Below are 20,217 nucleotides of genomic sequence, written 5' to 3'. Positions count from 1 at the left end.
ATTGTGCCACATAATTTGCCTTTTCTTGACGCATAATTTACTCAACCCTGCCGCATAACTTGACCCACTCCTGTTTCATAATTCCAGTGGCCCTGCCTATACCTTTCCTCTTGTAAAGATGAACGGAATTAGCAAACGCATGCATTTTTATCATCAAAAATCTTGCAAGGCAAAATATAGTAGAGGGAGCCTGGCTGTGAGAGGGCCCTGTCACTTGTTCTGGAATCTGGATCCAGACAACATAAACACGCTGACCGTGAGCTATGGTGTGACGCTAGCACTACCCTGGCTCCAGTGCTTCTGAATGCACAACAAAAAGGTGGTAAATTAGGGGTGGGCAGAGTTCTTTTTCATATCTCATTTTTTCTTGAATAGGATAAGTTCTTCAGAAAGGTTGATTTTTTTAAGGATCACACCAACTGTTCTTCATATGCCATGCCTGGTATTCAAAGCCCTCTTGGCTTCCTGCCCTCTTTAGAGCACCGCCCCCTTCACCTCCCCCCCTCACTCCCCCCCTCACCCCCTAGAGAGCTCAGACCAACCAAGCTGCCGTCAAGCCATTAACAAGTAGTAAACACAACAGCGCCCCTGGAGGGGAGGATAACGCTGCTAAATGTCACGTAGGCCTCGGTAGCATCTCTGGGTGTCCCTTTATGGCGCTGACAGATAAAGTCACTTTGTATCGCTTTGGTTTTACTGCTGATTAAGGCCCGAATTTATAACAACAGATCCCATTACCTATTTATTACCTAGTGATAGTCAGGGGGTAGAAAACTGAGCTGAAATACCCCCCTTTGCATGAACTCACTGCGATAATAAAGGCGTAAACTTGCCTCGGTCTGCCATCATGCAAGCCGTTAAGTCGGCCTGTTTTAAAAGGGGCTAAATACGTATATTCCTCTTACCCAGGCCTGCAGTGCTGCCCCGCGCCGGTCGGCCACCGTGTCATATTGCTGAACGGTCGCGTGCCTGAGTCTTGATTCCCAGCTCCGCCAAGCAATCACCCACCGCTTCAACACTTAGCTAAGTGTACGGGAATATATGCATCTGAAAGGCATTCAGAACCCCGCACTTTCCTGTCGGCTATTTAAATGCCATGTTGTGTCAGTAATAGCCCGGCTAGCGCGCATCCCCTGGCTCCCGAGCCGTCCTCCAGCAGACATGTTACAAAGGAGCTGCCATGTCTGACTGGCACGTACCGCCAGCAAAATTAGACGCTGAACAATGAAGAAGTAACTTCTGTCTGGAGCTGTGACGGATGGAAAACTTAATTTAATTTGCACGCTATTAATTTGAAGATTCATTTGGCGGACATACTATAACATGAGCAGAATTATTTGCTTAAACGAGGAACGTGCTTAACTGGCTGAGTCACGCGCTGGTGACGTATGTCACTGAGCGGGCGTCTGCACGCGGATGTGTAATTCAGTGTGGTGCTGTGCAGGCAAGCGCGAGCCGAGTGTCACAGAGTGGTTGGTTAAAGGGCGACACGTTTACTCTCATACATTTGAGCAGTATGTTAAGGAGTCTGTAAAATACACGTACTTGAATTTTGAAAAATAATTACTTTATCTTTCCTTTTCTTCTGGCTCTTCTATTAATGTAAATATTAATTAAATCGTAGATGTGGCTGCAAAAAAAGACCAAATCTTTCTAAAAAACATGAATTCACACACATTTAATGCCTTGAGGTGGCTTTTTCGCATGAAGCAGATCATCAAATTAAGAACATGAAACCTTGTAAAACTCACCAATTTGTGATTTTGTGTTTTACATGGTGGATATCTAGCCCAGTGAACAACTATATGCGTTTTGCTAATGCAGGAGTTGTGTTATTTGCACACTAGTTTGCTGCGTATTTTGTCAATCAGATGGGTTTTGATCACTACAGAAATCCCGCCCACTGGAGATTGTGGTATTTTTTTTCTCCCCTAGGGGTGATGGCAGGCAGGAAGTGATTACATGTATAATCCCCATTGCGCAAATCTGAGCATCAAAATACCTGTGTGTGTCATGAGTATCAGGTGTGCATAGCTGTGTGCTGATTCTTGGCCCCTTCCTATGATTGAGAGAGGGGACACCGGTGACCCCTCAGCCCCAGCACACTGTGTTGCAAAAATAAAGAGCGATAACTTGAAAACACTGAGCCTTGTACCTCCTACTCTCCAGAGTTTAATTTTGATTCCCCTTTTCACACGTATTCCTCTATTCCTGTAAGAGTTTATCTCCACCTATGTGGTCCTTCCTCTGACATGACCTGGAATGTCCACACCCCATCTTCCCTTCCCACAACTTCCTGTTCAGCTCTGTGTCAGGAAGGGATGCCCAGTATCCATCCATGGACCATGGATGATCCTGGCTGCAGGAGCCTCTCATCCAATTAGCAACATGACACAGTGGTAGGCCTCTTGCCTTCTCTGCCAAAACTCCACCAAGTTTGATACTAGGACAATGCTTGTCTCAATCGTGGTAGTGTTTCCTATTAGCTGGCATTATAATAACAGCATTTTATACAGTAATAAAGGTGGAAAGGGGCAGGCTGCGTTGGCGTACGGCACACCCCATGAACAGGTGGGTCTCCCCACTGCTGGTGAGCTCTATCTCTTAACTCCTAAATATAGCAATAGGCAACAGGAAGGTGACCAGTTCAGCTTTGCAAAGGGCCTTCCACTGCGCTGCAACGTGTCCCTGCATCTTTAGTAACTTTTGAACCGTTTGAGCTACAAATTTGTTTTGGGTTAAAATCTGCAGATTATGCAAAAAATGATGGATTAAGTGGCAAATGCAGCAAATCTATAATTATGCGGAAATTTCCACGGTCACACAATCACATAAATCCAGTGACCCTGAGCATAATATTAGCACAGTGCCATCTACGCCGAGCTGGAAAAGTGAAAAAGTCCTTTGCCATTTTTGCAGCAAAGTCTTTAAACATAGGATTAACTAGTGCCAACCAAGCTGGGCTGAAAAATGGCAAATGCCATTTACCACTGCAGGCACAGTATTACAGCATTGAATTGGTTAAATACCATCCAAGACAACCTGGAATGAATAAAAGCCATCCCTGACACGTATTTCACTCCTATTAGAGCTCGTCAGCGAGACACAGCTTTGCCCAGACACAAGGGAGCACCCAGTAAAGGTCAAAGCAATCCCCTTTCAGAGTGGCACGTAAATTATGCAAACAAAGAAGTAGGGAACTCTGGGTAGTTACTAAATTTTAGGTGAAGACAGCAGCTCCTCATCTATCTATCTATCTATCTATCTATCTATCTATCTATCTATCTATCTATCTATCTATCTATCTATCTATCTACCATCCATCCATCCATCCATCCATCCATCCATCCATCCATCCATCCATCCATCCATCCATCCATCCATCCATCCATCCATCCATCCATCCATCCATCTATCTATCTATCTATCTATCTATCTATCTATCTATCTATCTATCTATCTATCTATCTATCTATCTATCTATCTATCTATCTATCTATCTATCATAACCCCAAGGTCTGTAAACATGGAGTTAAAAATAGTAAGTCGATATTCTAGACACATTATTTTGACAGGACAATGTATAAAACTTGGTATTGTGATGTAATAGCTTATTTAATTATTATAAATTTATGATTCATTTCTTTTTCTGCTGAGTGAACCAAACATGGTGAAGTATGGCCAACAATGACTTGCTCCAGAGCAGAGACTAGCTTTCAATAATTCTTCTAATGTTGTGAAGGTTTTCTATGAGACTGTGTTGAAAATTTGAATTTTGATTATTGTTACTGGTTTTGTTGTTATAATTATCATAAGGCCATTGTATTAATATTTTTCATACCAGTGTCTATCTTTAAAAGTTACCTCTTTACAGAGAGCTGCCTCTAACAAGGCCTAGAAGGGGTCTAACCTATAAAAAAGAAATATCAATCACATCTCTCACATTTTTACATTTTCAAAGCAAGACCCAGTCAAATAATGTGTGTCCATTTATTGGGCACGACTTTGTTCCTCCTCAACCTTCCTGGAATAGGCCTATGTTAATGCCGCCACATCAGAGACTTCCACAAACACAACTTTCTCATGAAAATTGGATTGGTTAGATTAGGTTAGAAAGGGAACGGCTGGTTAGGTTAGTCTAGGATACGTTGAAGTTGAGTAGGCTTTTCTATTTTATAATGTCTTTTAATCCCAAGTGGATGGTGTCTTGATCCAAATTCCTGTTCTGAGAAGCAGGAAGAAAACAATAAATTGCCTAATTTAGAGACCAGAGTGGGTGGAGTGATGATAAATTCTAACATTTCTGAAGGAAGGGATTACTCATGAAAATAATCAACCTGTGGATTTTTCCGCTTCATGCTGTTCCTATGGTGGATGAAATTCCACTGGTGGATTCTCAAAGTATTTAGCACTTCATCAAGAAATCTGAGGACTACCACCCAACTTTAAATCATGCCCGAATATGAAAGTGCCTCTGAAGGATAATACAGCTCATTGTGAATCAATGTTGAGTGGGAAGACAATTCCACAAGGATGGAGGGAGCACATAATAAAACTGCATTGACTAAATAGCGTGAATTGTATTATAGGTGCTTGTACAAAACAGTAACCAAAACTGAGGCCAGGTGCTAGGGCGCTTAATGGGACTTGAAATCTCACAAGTTCACTCTCAAACACTGTTCAAAGGGGCTCTTTAACAGAAGTTATGACCATATGCCATCTCTTGAAAACAGTCATATGTCTCCTTCCCAAGTTGTTCACTTTTTCAGAGCTGTAGAAAATAACTCAACCACATTTTAAGAATACTCTCTTGTTTCCTAGATATTTCCATACAATTTACTTGGGCATCCGAAGCAGACGGAGTGCGGAGAGCGACAGATGGCGGTTCTATTGGAAAATGGTGTACGAGTACGCGGACGTCAGCATGCTGCATTTGCTGGCCACATTTCTGGAAAGTGCTCCTCAGCTGGTCCTCCAGCTGTGCATTGTTGTACAGACTCACAGCATACAGCCCCTCCAAGGTAAGGGTATACACTTAAGTATTTTTCACAGCTATAGCTTTGATGCAAAGGTACTTTCAATAGGATTTAATATAGAGTCTTTTGTTGCTATATTTCAGTAATATTTGGTGTTAGCGTCAAACATTGAGTTCGAATGTTCTGTTGGTCTCAGAAGCTAATGGCCAGTCATTTTTCACAATGAACTGAATGATCCTCATAAAACAAGGTGTTAATCGTTGAAACAAGCGTACACTGTAGTACATAACACAACAGTATGATCTTTCCAACGCTAGTAATTAAGCTGTATAAGACAGTGTCACTGGTACTGACAATCCTCCCACCCCATTGGGTCGTGAGGTGATATACATGGTGGTGTAACGTTGTGGCAAGAACGTTGCATGAATCTCCTTCAGACATTTCACAAGTATCTCAGAAAAGCAAACTATATTTTACAAGTGTTCTTGGAAAAATGTATTTCTTAAAGGGACAGCTAAACATAATTTCAGTGAATTAAATGTTGAATGTGCTCATATGATAAACAATGAACATATGTTTTTTTCTTATTTTCTTGGGAAGATATACATACAAACCCACCTCCCAAAGTCCCATATATGGTTTGGTGACTGACACTGCTGACGGCGCATTCGTGGCAGCGGTGCTAAGGAGTTGGGCATAATTTGTGAAGGAATTCACAATAAGTTGGGCACAGCTTATGACTAATAAGACAGATGAGGACTGTTTTTCATACTATAGTGGCTTCCCATATGTCAATACTATTGTTGACAACATTTGAAGCAAGCCTATGCGTATGGCCTTTTTTATGTTCTGCAGCAGGCAGTAAACGTTGGGAAGTATTTGTGGTAGGTGCTGTTGTTTAGCACTGGTGCCGCAGGGCTCGTGGCGCTACTGCATTGCAAATGCAAAAACAGATTACATTCTTTTTACAGTTGACTCTCCAAGAGTAGCTCAGGCAACAGAGGTAATGTTACAAATGTATCAGGAAAACTATGATATGTCTTCTCTTTATCCTATTTGATCTGTTCAGGGGCTTTGAAACTAGACTGCTGGAATATGTTTAAAAAATTCAAAATCCACTATCCAAAACTGAACTGATATTTCCAGGCAATCAAAAAGGGTTGATTTCTAGTAGTCAAAAGAAAGTAGTTTAAACTTGAATATTCCCTCATCCACTTTAGAAGGCCACCAGGGATTGATTTGTCAGTGACCACAGCTACTGGACACAATTTTCAAACATGAGGAGCTACTGGTGCTGGAGCTGGGAAAACATTTAAAATGGTCCCTCGGGGTACCAAGTACCCGTTGAGTACGAAAGTTACAAGCTCATATGTCACAAATTCATGACTACAGTCAACCTTTTAAGGGGGTAGGTGTACTCTCAGTTCTGCGGCATCCACTGGATCGGTTGGTGGCCTTTGACAAATGGAACCCTGGTTAGATGAATAACACACCTTTAAACCACGCTATATCATTCTCAATGAATGAATGGTTCATATGTTACAGTATTAGTATGGCCAGCTAACAGGAATCACCCCAATGATTTTATGTGGAAGGGGAAACCCTTTTTAGGTCTCGCCTGACCCAGCGCATGCGCTGGTCTAGCGAGACTTATTGAGAGGGCTCCAAAAAGTGCTACCAGGCCAGCCTAGAGCTACAGTGCATGTGCGCGGGCGCGCACACCGCGCTTTACCACGATTACTTTCACTTTCGCAGCCGCACGGCCGCTTTGATGTTTGATCGTGATCGCGATCACTTTCACTTTTGCGGCCGCACGGCTGCTTGGCATAGCCAATAGGTCTCGCTTTTGGGAACTTATGAGTATTTAGTTATGCAACTGTTGCATGGCTAAACACTTATAAGGTCCCAAAGGCAAGACCTATTGGCTATGCCAATGCTTGTTTATATCTGTCTCTGGCAAAAAACTGTGTGGGTCATCCTACGATGATCTGGGGGGATTTCACAGCATTGCCGGGCTTAATGATCCAAGCTTCAGGGAAGGCCTATGTCACTGCAAAGGGATAAGGTTGAAATCTGAGACCATGTCCTCTGTTTGACCATAAACTGGAGCATTGCCATATCTCATATCTCCATAGTGACTCCACCATTCACAAGTCCGCTCCCAGTCAATACTCTGTTTGATTACTCCATTTTTGGGTTTCCACTGAGTACTGGTTACTCTAAGTAATTTCCCTACTGGACCTCCAGGCCAAATGTAGATTGCTCTCCTAAATTGTTAATTGTCTTGATGATTACCTCAGCATTTGCACAGAGTCTGAAACACTGCCGCCGTCCCGCAAAACCCTACTTGTCCTGGAATTGGAATTGTCCTGAGTCATTTGTTCTCACTTGTGTACACAACTGTCACCGTACCACGTTTCTTGCTCTGTGTGATCACTTTGTTGAGCAATCAATTGTCCTTGAGAAATGAGTAAATAATCTCTAGAATTGTAACTGCTTACATGTATTGATCACAACTCTGTGGCCATGCTTATGAATGCTTCTAGTTACTGTTTACATCCACCAAACTTGTTAATTATTATTAGAAATGAGTGCTCTGTGAATCCTGTTCACTATATCTCAGTTGATTGCCCATGGTTGTGACTTGGCATACAGGGCATCCTTTGTGTTTTTTTTAACACATTGGCTATATGTATCATAGCACGTCAGCCCTGAGTTTTTGGGCTCCAAGGTATACGCAGTTATTAACTCACCCTGCATTAGATCTGACAACCTTGAAAATATATATTTTTAAATGTAAGATAAGAAGGGGAGGGCTTTGGAGGGGCGGGGTCTGGAGATTAGTACAGCTGTGAGCCCATCACTGCTTTTTCAGCCCTAGTGGGGGTTTGGCGGGAGAAGGATTGCAAGCCAGCATGGCCTGAGGAACCACTCCTACTCGCACTATTGCAATACAGAGTTTTCCGATACTGCCACGCATGCTCCAGGAAGCTTTCAAAATACCTGATAGACATTCACAGTGCACAGACATAAGGTGGAAACCCACTCTATGCAGGGATTTTTTGTTCACTTTGTGTTTTCCACCATGTGAGATTGACGTCTCTTCAGGGGACAGTGGGAATACAGCCTATATTGTATGACACATGGTGACAGGCCTGTCGCATGCTGCGACAGAGAGCTGAGCTAGCCTTCTGAGTCGGGCAACTAATCTCCTCGCCAGGGCAGCCAAAGTATCCCAGGGGCACAATATCACAGTTCTTAGTGAACACCTCTGGCATTTAATTTGAATGACTTAATTACTTATTTTGTAGGTGCTTTGTTGAGAGGCACATGCCACATTGCAGCCATTTCTAGAGCACCTATGCACTACCAGTCATTGCTAAGAAGGTATCCAGCACTCAGGTCAAGAGGCTTTGATGATACTGTGGTCTGTCGATCATTTTATCATCCAGGATCGAAAGAGAAGGATCAAAAGCCCCATCCAGAATCTAGCGGGGTGATCCTGGTCTGGATATAGCAAGGGGATGAAAGATTCCGTAATGCAGGGATATCTTCAGCCTCTTCTTAGAATTACAAAGGCTTTAAGATGTAGGGGGGATCTAAGGAATTTCACTGCTTGCTCGAATGAATCAGGGACGGGGGAAAGCTCATGCGTCACTGAACCTGGGGATTCAAATCATTGTTCAGGGAGACGCCACAACATCTGGAGCATGAAGTGGAGCAGAAGATGTTGTCAATTTTCATCCCTTCAGGCACTCTTTTTACCTGCTTCTGTGATCGCTCCAGCGGGGCAGAAGAGAGAGACAGACAGAGAGAGAGAGAGAATGTGCCTGTATGAGTGTGAGAGAGAACGTGTGAGAGAGACACAAAACCACACATTTATTGAGAGAAGTAAATGGAGCAGACGTGTAATAGAGTAAGCTGGCAGACAGATGTGTAAATGCTGCATTTCCAAAACATTGCATCTATGTGTGTGTACAGCCGAAACCCTCTGGGGAACTGCGGGGAGGGGATGGAGTCTGTAGCTGTGAAGTGCACTGGCAATGCCTGCTGCCTGCATCACATGAAATGTTTCCATTTAGCAGGTGAAAACGAGGTCTCTCTGAAAGGCTGCAGAACATTCAGCAGGCCTCTATTGTGACTCAAAACCCAGAAGGCCATTAGTGGCACCGTGGAGTTTACAGCCGCGGAGCAGGCGCACGTAGTGCATGCGTCCTCGCGTCTCCGTGGAGGGCACCGCTCATTCTGCACGCCAAACAAATCTAACCGCCAAACTGGAGCTTGAGAAGGATTTCACAAATGATGGTCCCTTCTGACCAAAGAGGGGTTGTTTTCCTGCTGTGCCAGCAGCCATGAGACAGTGCCTGTGCTCCTTGGAGGCATGAGAGGAAGATAGCTGTGCTGTGTCCTCACAAACCACCACCAGGGTAGAATTATTCATCCCTGCCATGCCCTGGCTTTTCACTGCATCTTTTCAATCATTCCCACTTGGTTATCGTTTGTTTCCAACAACAACATAGATTCTCTGCTTACTTCTTCTTTGAAACCGTACTGGAGGCAAATATTTTATCATTGCATACCAGTCACAGACAAATATTTGTTTACTATAAGCTCCCAGTGGAAATTAAATATTTTTCAGTAATTTTCTGTGGCATTTTAGGTCGAGCCTGGGCGGCGCATGCGCTGCTGCGAGGCATGCAGTATTGGAGTATGGCTTCGAAACCCCTCCCACTCTCCGCCTATATTTTTAATTGGCTTGTGTCATTGTCCTTTGTAAACGCTGGCTTTCGAGTGGTTATTAGGCTTCTTAGTCCCTCCTTGGTACCGCCTTGTCTTCATTTGAAATCTCCCATGAGGACTGGCCCTTTTACTTCTGTTGTGACACTGTATGTCTTATTTAGTCTGTAAGCACTACTTTCTGTAATGAGTTTCTCCTACTGCAGGCACGACGTGCTTTCCTTGCTGTGTGCGCTTTCACTTTCAAGCAGTCCCGGACAATGGCGGCTTCTTCTTCGAAGTGAAATATGTCTCGCATTTACAAGAGTTTGAGCTATTGACATTGTAAATGACAATATCTTAAACTCTCGTAAATGCGAGACCTATTGCATTGCAAATGCTTGTTCATATTTATTTAGATTTTAAGAGCACATATACTGATACAATGGAATGTGCCATTCCGCCCTGCATAGAGTCCGGATGTTCATTTCAAAAATACTATTTGAATGACGTCTTTCCTTGGGAAGTTTCCTCCTCAGTTTCATGCCCTTTCTTGGCTCAAAGCTTACTCTTGCAGTAAAGTGCTTCATCAGTCATTGCATATTTTTTTAATCACTAAGCTGAGGAGTTAGTGCTCAATGTGGATAAAGTGTGAGGCTAAGAGAGAGCAATGTGTCTTCAAATAGTTTGTACTCTGCTAATAACATGGCTCCAGCCGGGACGCCGCTTTGCTGGAGCAGCTGTGCGCTCTACAAATCCGGATAACATAACATAACATAACATAACATTCGGTTTATCTTCCTTTGCAATATTTTTGTTATTAATTATCTAAGGGTGACTTTTGGGCTTGAAGGTACCTGAACACGGTAGTGCTCCGAGGCCATTCTAATGGCAATACAAATCTTTAACATAATTTAATATAACATCACACAGCATATCATAATATCACATCACATTAAAGAACAGACTAGAACAAACATACTAATTCAGTTTTCTAATACGGGGCACATTAGCGAGCACCTGCTTCTCTCAGACAGGAATAGCTGTTCTCAGGTCTTTTAATTTGATTTTTCTCACTCTTACAGAGTTAGTGTTTTTGCCGCAGATGTTCCTAAGCTTAATGAAACTGCATATTGTGCTAAGAATTGCGGAATGTGTGGGTGTAAGCCAATAAAAAGCAGCATGCTTCAATGCTCTAAACATGGATGAGTAAAAGCAACATTTAACAAATACATAATATCTTATGAATTGGATTTATTTGGACAATTAATTCTAATTTGTACACAAAAGTAGAACCTGTGAAGATAAGACAGGAGTATTAAAGTAAATAATTACCAATTGAACTTAAACAGACCCAGAGGATTTCCAGCATGCTAGCCAGGTACCAGGCCATGCAACAGAGGCAACTGGGTGATAAACAGGGGAGCAAAACCATTAAGACCCTTACAACCAACATTGCAACAAAGCCCAACCCATCTACAACAAATTCAGGGAATAACTGAGGACTGACCTTGTCAATTAAGTATTTAATGTTCACAGGGCACAACTGGGCTCTCACTGCATCAAGCCGAGGCCTAGCCCATGTCTACATCTAATATCAACCTAAGAAATACGGTGTTGTGGACACTGACCTTGCCCAGAAGGAGCTGTTTCATTCTTACTGTGAGCATATTGGTATAAAAACCTATACAGTGGTTGACCCCTAGGAAAGCCTGTCCGCACATGCAACATGTCTGTGAGAAATTCAGTTCAGGCATTCCCCCATCAATCAGTACTGGGCCCATGTTGTGTCAATAGATGTCTTTTACCGCTGGGGTCCAGGGCCTTCCCTACTGTAGATCCGCTAACTGGGGACAAAGTGCCCTTTAGTACTTGACTTCCATGGTAGCGAAAATAAGCTGACCCGAGGAGGCGCTCTAGTCTAGAGCTCAGAACTCAGCAATCAACAAAATAACACTCACTGAATAATTGTTCAGGTAGTGTTTTTTCTTTGAAGAGGAAAATTGCTGATATGTACACAAATAGGTATTACACACAAACATTTCAAATATTTACAAGCTCTCAGGTAGGAATATCAATTGGAATTCCTCCTAAATGGGCATCATAGACTAACCAGGATGGCAGACACAAATCCTAAAAAATGTCACAGGGGTCAAACAACTTTCTAAATTTCGTCTATTCCTGTTATCTGACAGGTACCCTGTGAGAATTTGTTCACCAGGTGGCCCATAACACTAAAAGCAGTAGCAACCAAACATGTGCCTAATACAGAAAACAAATATGGCTTTTCACTATTAGAAGGTATACCTACTGGCTTTGAAAGAGATATTCACAAGCAAAAAACTAGGCCTGCAGAATCAATATCCAGGAGCCTTCCAATACAGATATTTTCACAAGGACTTCCTGCAGCCTTCCTGGAAGCATCTGACAATAATGCATTCTCCTCCTTAGCAACAATTTAGCATCGGGTACCTGGATGTTCCCTCCTGTCTGGTCGTGGTGTTCTCATTAACAGGGGGTCTTTTTTGCAGCATTCCCTGAGATCCTCCATGGCAGACCATTCTACTTGCCCAAGCTGCTCTGCTACCTAGTCCTTTGTCATTTATTGAATGTCTGCAACACCAGCGTCTACACTGTTCATTCCAAGGGCATCTGCAACAGGCCAGAGCAGAAGTACAGGAGACTTCCTCCGTCAGGTTCTCAAGCAGCTCCACCCTCCTATGGCCCTAGAAAGTTGTCGGGCAGATGGTGCGGCAACCATGGAGACAGTTCGCCAAGTCTAGAGTACAAGTCCTTTCCCTCACCATACTACTACATCTCATAAATTCTGGTTTGAATACCCGTGTGCCAATCAAAGTCAAAGGAGGCAATGACAACATTTAAAAGATATTATGTTGCACACACTGCTCAGCGGCACCACCTCCCCCTCAGACTGCAAAGGTTAGACTTCATGATGCCCTGATGGAATGGGCGTCACAGGTTTACAGGTAGCGCTTATGCTGACAGGACACGTGTGAAGTCCCTAACCTGGAAAGATGTAACCATACTTTGAGTTCTACATGTAACACAATCTTGAGGTGTTGCCTTGTCTTATTCTTCAGAGCTTGTCAATGAGGGCAGAGCTGCCTGAAACGTTGTTTGCCTTGCCTGGTGTGGTGACAAGAAATCTTGTTTCCCTGATTCAAACATTTTCTATCTACTCAGTGAGGTCTGCTCCAAAAATATGAATTTAAGGCCTGGTTGTTAAAGTGGACAAAGAAGCCTTTGGGGTAGGTCAGTGGATTAATGCGCTGAAGGTATAATATGAAAGAACCGGATCCTCCCAGTGGGGTTGACTGACCCTTTCACGCCCTTGAGGTTGGTGAACCGAGTGCCAATAGTAATTGGGAAATACCAATTTAAGATAGCGTTTTTTTGCGAAGTGCTGTGGTTAAAAGCACTCTCTTCAAACTAGGTCATTAATATTAAGAGAGTGTTTTAAAACTTATTTTTTTTACGATTTCACGCAGATCTCTTTTTATTTGAGTCTCACTCAGTCTATGGATTTGATTGACTAAAAATTAAACCGAGGTGCTGGAAGTGTTTCTGATCGTGCAAGTTACTCATGGCATACTTCTGAAAAAGTCCGAAGGAGTAGACCTACTGCTTCATAAATCTTCCCAAATGCAGTAGGGTGGGTGAGGGAACCAGTTGTACCTGGCAGATGGACAAAGGCAGTTTTGTATTTTATCGGAGTATGGCGTAATCATTCAGCCTGCTGAATATAGTCTTTTAGCTATAACAATTGGACAGTGGCAACGTTTTGAAATTCTTACAAAGGCCAACTGACATTGACTTACAGCTCTATTTCTGAAGAGCAACAGCCAGTTCAAGGAAAAATAATATAGATTAAATCTCTCAAGGTAAGGTTTAAAGAGAAAACGTGAATAACCTGGAAGGGTAGGAAAACCGGTACATACAAATGGCAAAGTGATCTTCCACTGCAGAGTAGAAACAAAGTCCCGACCTGGAACCTGGTGAGCTTGGTGATGCTAACAAAAACCATCTGCAGCGGAATGTGGCACTTGGCAGCAAAATGGATCGCACTCTCAGGCAGACAGGGTAAGAGGTTGTTGGTGTCACTTCGGAAAAGCCCGGTCACAAACTGTTTTAACGGTATCCTTGGTCATCTCTAGTTCCATCTTTACCCACCTCACTGGTCAGGGCGAATCTAGGCCCAGTGTTTGTCATCAAGGGTAGGATCTGGGGTTTAGGGGGAGCAGAGAGAGATGGAGGAACACCTGGGGGTGAAGGAAAGGCCAGTGATGCATCCCTCCAACAGTCTAGACAAAAAACAACATAGTAAAAAGAAACATCATGCATAAGTGTGTTAAGGAGGTTTTATTTAGGAAAACTTACATTTCAGAATATCTAGACATTCGAATTTGGTCAGCAGAGTCTACTGTACACTGCTCACGAATATTTGTAAAGACATACCAAACCCCTACAAGAGCATACTTACAGATTCACAGTACAATCCTATTAAATATATATTTTTCCCCAAACCTCAGGCTGCATGGCTTTACTAATAGGGGCGAGGATGTAGCCTTACGGCTAGAGCGGTCGACCTCGAAGCTGAGGAACTGGGTTTGAGTCTCGGCAACGACGCTCAACATCCTGTGATTCTGGGCAAATTGCTTAATCTCCCTGTGCCTACCCACATTTTTTTTTAAAATGACTGTCCTTGTGTAAAAAAACTGGTGCTATGTTAAGCGCTCTGATACCCGATATCTTCGGGTCTAGTTCGCGCTATATAAGACAAATCCCTTTGTAATCAGGCTCATTCACTTCCTGATTTTTCCAAATTCATTGTGCAGGGCACAGCAAAAGTTTTCAATGGTCATTAATGCCTCCTCGATACTAGTCTAATCAGCTTTAAAGTGCCTTCTAAAGATATAGTCTGTCAGAATTACTTTCAAGAAGAATCCAGTTAGGTGTCTGAGCAGTGCTTGGGTTAAATATTCAGCTCATTTGCAGGGCTAGGAAACACTCACAGTATCCCCTGTTTTCAGAGAAAAAGAACCCTTCTAAGACTATTGGAAAAAGGAATGTGCTTCTGGGACACAAGAAATTGCTACACCAACTTTTCGATTTTTTCACATAGCAGAGGAAGAAAGGTATAAGTTAATACATTATTTATGACTTAGAAAATCCTTGGCAGAACAACCTTTTTCATTTCAATCACTCATCTTACCACTATTTCAAAGTTTTCAATATTTTTACCTCAAGGTTAAGGCAAATGTTTCAACTGCTCTGTTCTAAAGAAGTGCAGGTAACATGTAAACCATGCTTCCTGCCTCAATCTATGGAGAGATTAGGGGGCAGGACACTTTTTGTTATGGTCTGTAACACTGATCCCCGACCACTGCTTTCAGACCTTACCTCAATATAGCACTGACTCGTGTGTTTTAGATCGTTAAATGGAAACGACCATTCTGTACCCTCAGAACTGTTCTAAGTCTCCCGATTCAAGGGACCCGTGTGTTGGCTTCAGGGCTTTAAGTGGGATGAAAAAACTGGGGGGTCTCTCAAAGGGGCGTGGTCAATGTAATTAAGGGCATGGCTTAAAAACACGTAAGCTAAAAATCTGTTTTTAGCCCGACTTGTATTTTACTGTTCCTGTCATTGCGTCCAGATATATGATACAACAAGTAACATCATACCTACAAACGTCAGGACTATTGGCTTTGTCAATGGTTATTAGTTGCAAAAGATAAATATATCTATATGTATATAATATTGAAAAAACTTCCACTTAAAGCCCTGGTGACACCATGACAATGTTGCCGCGCCTGCGTTTCAAAAAGAGAAGGAAAATCCAGAGAGAAAATTACTCTTTAAGGATTTCCCTTCCTCTACAACGCTCACCATGCGCACATCGATGTGCCTGCTGTCACTGCAGTCCGGAAAAAAAAACCCAGACAAAACAGAGCCCAATAGACCGTTTCGAGGCCCCCTTTAAAAAACTGCCGGTGCTCAGACCCGGTGAGACCCGGCCCACTTAAAGCCCTGGTTGGCATCTTTGGCTTGAAAGGTGGATACCATCTTGCAGCTGTTCATATTGCTATCTCATGTTGCCCTTTAATGAACTCGGTTGGAGAGAATTTTTAAATCGGCGTTCATGTCAAGATGGCAGAGTAGCTAATATATGTCTCAAGGCTTTCTCATTCCTGTGTATGGCTTAAGAATAACTAAAATTATGACAAATGGTTTCATTCCAGAAGAGAATGACACATTGGCAGTATTATATCAATGTCTTTATTATGGTCTTCCAGCAGAATGGGTATTTGAATATTTGAAAATTGCTAATAAAATTCCTCAGGAAGGAAATAAAGGCCAGGGGGATTGACTTTCAAAAGTGGTTTAATGACTTACTCATTTTCGGGGAAATCTATTGCTTAATTCATGAATCCAGTTCTTGAAAAAGTATACTTGGTAGATAGCGGTCTTATTAAAAAATGTACGTATATCTGTGGATACTACCTCATCCCATTTGTAGAAGTTTTCATAATATAATTGAATTCTAAGCTAACATCATTGTTGTAACAGGAGTGCCATTTAGGTTTTACTGCTATGTATCATATTAAAAGATTGTATTTTTAAGTCATCAAGGCATTACCACCATTTTAACTGGGAAAATAACGCGGCCCTCTTTGCATAATGACAGTTCATTTTTACCTTCATGTTTCCCAGCAAGACTTGATGTTAGTGTTAACACAGCTAAGCCCCTAAGCAAAAGCTGTCAGGGGCAACCAAAATTGAGCGAAGGGTTGTCACAGATCCATAGTCGTTGGTTGTCTGAATATAGACTACAGCATTATTATGCTACAAGAAAATCCAGCAAAATTATTGAAACCCGAAGTATAGTGAACATATAGTAAAGCTATACTTACCTATATAAACGTACCCTCTCGATATTTTGGTTGTTGGTACTTCTGCAAGGAAATTACAATATTTAAAACTTGATATTTCGGTGCATACCTCCATTGCTTATACTCAGAAAATATTTGAAGGCAGAAAATAATACATTTTTGATGTCTTTATTTGAAAGCAGTGAGACGTACAACTTCCAATTAAATTGTTTTGGGTCAGTCATTTGACTTAACCATTCTAATTTCCCTCCAGATATCCTGCGTAACAGAAATGTCAACGTTGAATAGTGCGATGGAAGAGACAGCCTCCTCTGACTAGACTTCACTTTTGGACTCCAGGATATTTGGAGGTTACTACCTCTTTCAACGAAACATTAATAATTTAATTTAAAATTACATAACGCGTACACAAGGTTTGGCAACTTCTGTTACTTGGGCACGCATCTTTCGATTTTTTTGTGTCAATATGTATTTTCCCTTTTAATAATGATAAGCACAATTAGTTTCATTATAATGGGCCAAGAACTCAAATAAGTTTTTGGTGAACGATAAGGTTCATTTGGGGGATCTTCTAATTGTAACTCCTCAGCATGTCCCACTCACTTATATTCTTCAAACATATATTTTGTTTGTACTGGGCTTTGTAAAGTGTAACTTAGACCGGTGTGTAGTGCGTACTGGAAAGGAGGCCTCTGCAGCCAGGGCTGGACTGGAAACAAAAACCGGCCGTGGCAACCGGGGGTTTGGGGTGCAGCCGAGCTGTTTGCCAGTTCCGGTTTCAGACGATTTTGTTAAAGGGGCTATGCTGCAAAAACGCTCCTGTAACAAAAACGGCCCCCAGGGTCCCAAAATCGGTCCCCACTGTGGCGGACCACCAGGGAAACTCCCAATGCCCGCTATGGCCAGTCCGGCTCTGACTGTAGCTTGAAACATCAATTGCCCCAGCCAACCCTGCTAGGGACAGTACCAACACAACTGCTAACCATCACACTACTACAAGAGTGACAATTCAGACTATTCCAGGCCCCCAAAGCTATGAGAATGACTCAGGTGTTAGTCCTTTACATTTTTTTTTAATTAATAAACAACTGTTGGGTGCTCAGCTTTAATTTAAACAAGCAGCGCCGCCATGTGGCAGACTGTCATAAGTACCAGTGTTGGCAAATAAGTGCCGGTGCCGAACACTGGATACCACCAGCTCAAATTAAGCACTGCTAGTGTGCCTCTTGCCTCTCTGGATAAGGGAATCCAAAGTCCTGCAAGTTTAACCAGTGTGGATGGAGCCATTTAATTTCTGTCCTTTGGAGTCTGAGATGCTTTGGGTATTTGTGCACTGGCTTTGGTAATGAGTTCCCCACAGTGGCAATACCGAGTTTTGACATGTGCCTACTAAGCGTAGATGTTTAGGTTCCTTTTTGTGGAGTATTATTTGGGGTTTTACTTATTAGGAACTACGTATAGAGATGTGACGTATTGGGAAACCCATGGGGTAGCATCTGCTATCCCTATCTTACTGCTTGTCATACCTGTAGAATGTTGTGCAACCCATTAATTGTATTGTGTTGTATGGTAGTGGCATTTATATAGCGCTTTCAACACCTGACAAGGCTCTAAAGTGATTTTCGGACGGGCAGCATGCTACGAAAGATGACGACGAGGGAAAATGAATTATTTATTTAATTAACGCTCATTCGCTGTCGAGTCCCCTTACCCCGCCCCACTGCTCTTAACTGCACGGGCCGCTCTTGCATGCTACTTTTTTACTCATACATATTGGGTTTAGATTATCTAGCTGTTTATTAGCAGTGATCAGGCAATTAGTTAGTAGTCTACCATGCAGTTTCTCATGCAATCTGTTATGTAAGGCTGTCAGGCATCTATGTGCAGTCTGTAAAAAGCCTGTCATGCAATATATGTCCTTATCTGGTTTTGCAGTCTGCTATGCCATTGTTCATTGAGTTGATTACACAATTTGGCTTGAATGCTAGGGACTGGCTATGTATGCCTAAAAAACAATGCAAGCAATCATGAGAGGCAGGCGCTACCATGTACAATATCAAGCAATATTTTATGAAGAGCAAATATATTCTGTCATGCTGGTGTTCATTTCGGTGATTGCACGGGCTGTCAAATAGTGGCCATTCATGTGACCATGCCAGGAGTCATGCCTGTGGTGAGGCCAGCACACACATGAATATATGCAAGAGATCACGGAAGGGTCGCGCCTGTAAGCAGGGAACAAGTAGTAATAGTTCTCAGATTTCCCAGTGAACTACTTTATGTAAAATGTTTTATTGCATTTCAGAATAATAATAGGCATTGTTCTATATCATTCAGAGGCCCTTCCAATGTGGACACTCATTCAATGATATCCATAGCTGCTGCCTGAAGGGCCTTTGTGCGTGACGGTACCTGGCACTGACCTGCAGCCTTTTCCTTTCCTGTTCATTTCATGCTTTCCATGCAGTTGTTGTATGTATGATGCATGTTGCAGCCCGTATACAGAAACACTATATTGTATGTATGTATGTATGTATGTATGTATGTGTTTTTTGTAAAGCGCACTGCTGCTGAGGCGTCGTGGCGCTGTAGACCGCTGGGGAACCCGTCCTGGCTATCCCTGTGAGATGGTCCCTCATGGGTATCTCCAAGGTGAAACCAGGCATCCCCGGCGAATGTGGGGGGCCGTTGTGGAGATGTGGCAAGCTAATGCCCAGAGTTGCAGAGTGTGATCCCTGGTTAGAGTAGGCACCGAGGCGAGAATTATCGAGTCCGCAGGCCCTGGTCCAAGACCCTGCCGCGTCAGGAATTGAACCCTGGTCCCGGGCCATCCTCTGCTTCCGGGTCTGCTGCCTCTAACCAGTGAGCCACACTACTCCACAGTTTAATTCTTTAGCTCTTGCTATGACCAAATGAGAATTTGTGGCCAGGACTACTGTTTGTGGTCTCATCTAGGGAAGAGCCAGATCTCTCCCACCCCCCTAAATTCCAGGTGGTTTTCAGTGGTTCTCATTCCCTCGTGAAGTGAGTTCCAGAGTTCAGCAGCTTGAATGGAGAAAGACATACCACATAACGCTTTCTTTTTCAAAGGAGGGATGACTCTTTGTTGTACCATTCTGGATCCCAATGTTCATTGCTCAGAGTGTATTTTGACCTTCACAAGTAGGGAGTCTGGACCCCATCCATTGATGGCCTTATGTGTAATGCTTAGTACCTCTCCCCCCTCTCTGTCCCCCTCCCCCCAACTTGGCTAATTTCTTTGATACCATTCGGCTCCTCCTTCCCCCCCCCGCCGTGGGGCTCATTGGCTTAACATCAGCATATTGGTCCCCTGGTGTCCCTTCCCCGGCGGAGACGATTGGGATAAAGCGGCTAAGTTTATAGTTAATAGTTAGTAGGGAGGGTAGAGTTGCGGGTGGGACGACGAGGGTGGGTGTTATGGGAAGAAAATGATGATCTATCAATGCATCGGAAATATTGTTCTAAACAAATAACTGTGGATATGAATGGTTTTATCAAATGTCAGTTTACATACCAAGCGACTCTAATCAGCAATGTATTGTCATAAAGACGCATGACTACATATGCAAAGGAATTGAATGCTTAAACATAAC

At 42.8% G+C, this 20,217-nt stretch overlaps 1 protein-coding gene across 1 annotated transcript in view; it reads left to right on the top strand.

Moving 5' to 3' along the window:
- XKR4 (XK related 4) overlaps positions 1-20,217 on the top strand; it is a 713,901-nt gene that overhangs the window by 405,387 nt on the left and 288,297 nt on the right. The window contains exon 2 of the mRNA XM_085605610.1: positions 4,822-5,021. Within this exon, the coding sequence (XP_085461736.1) occupies positions 4,822-5,021 (200 nt within the window). The remainder of the gene's footprint in view (positions 1-4,821; positions 5,022-20,217) is intronic.

Source organism: Triturus cristatus, chromosome 5_1 (assembly GCF_964204655.1).
Source record: "Triturus cristatus chromosome 5_1, aTriCri1.1, whole genome shotgun sequence".
In the NCBI taxonomy this organism is placed as follows: Eukaryota; Metazoa; Chordata; class Amphibia; order Caudata; family Salamandridae; genus Triturus; species Triturus cristatus.
Note: the sequence above shows the minus strand (reverse complement) of the source record. Positions and strands in the feature narration are given on the sequence as shown.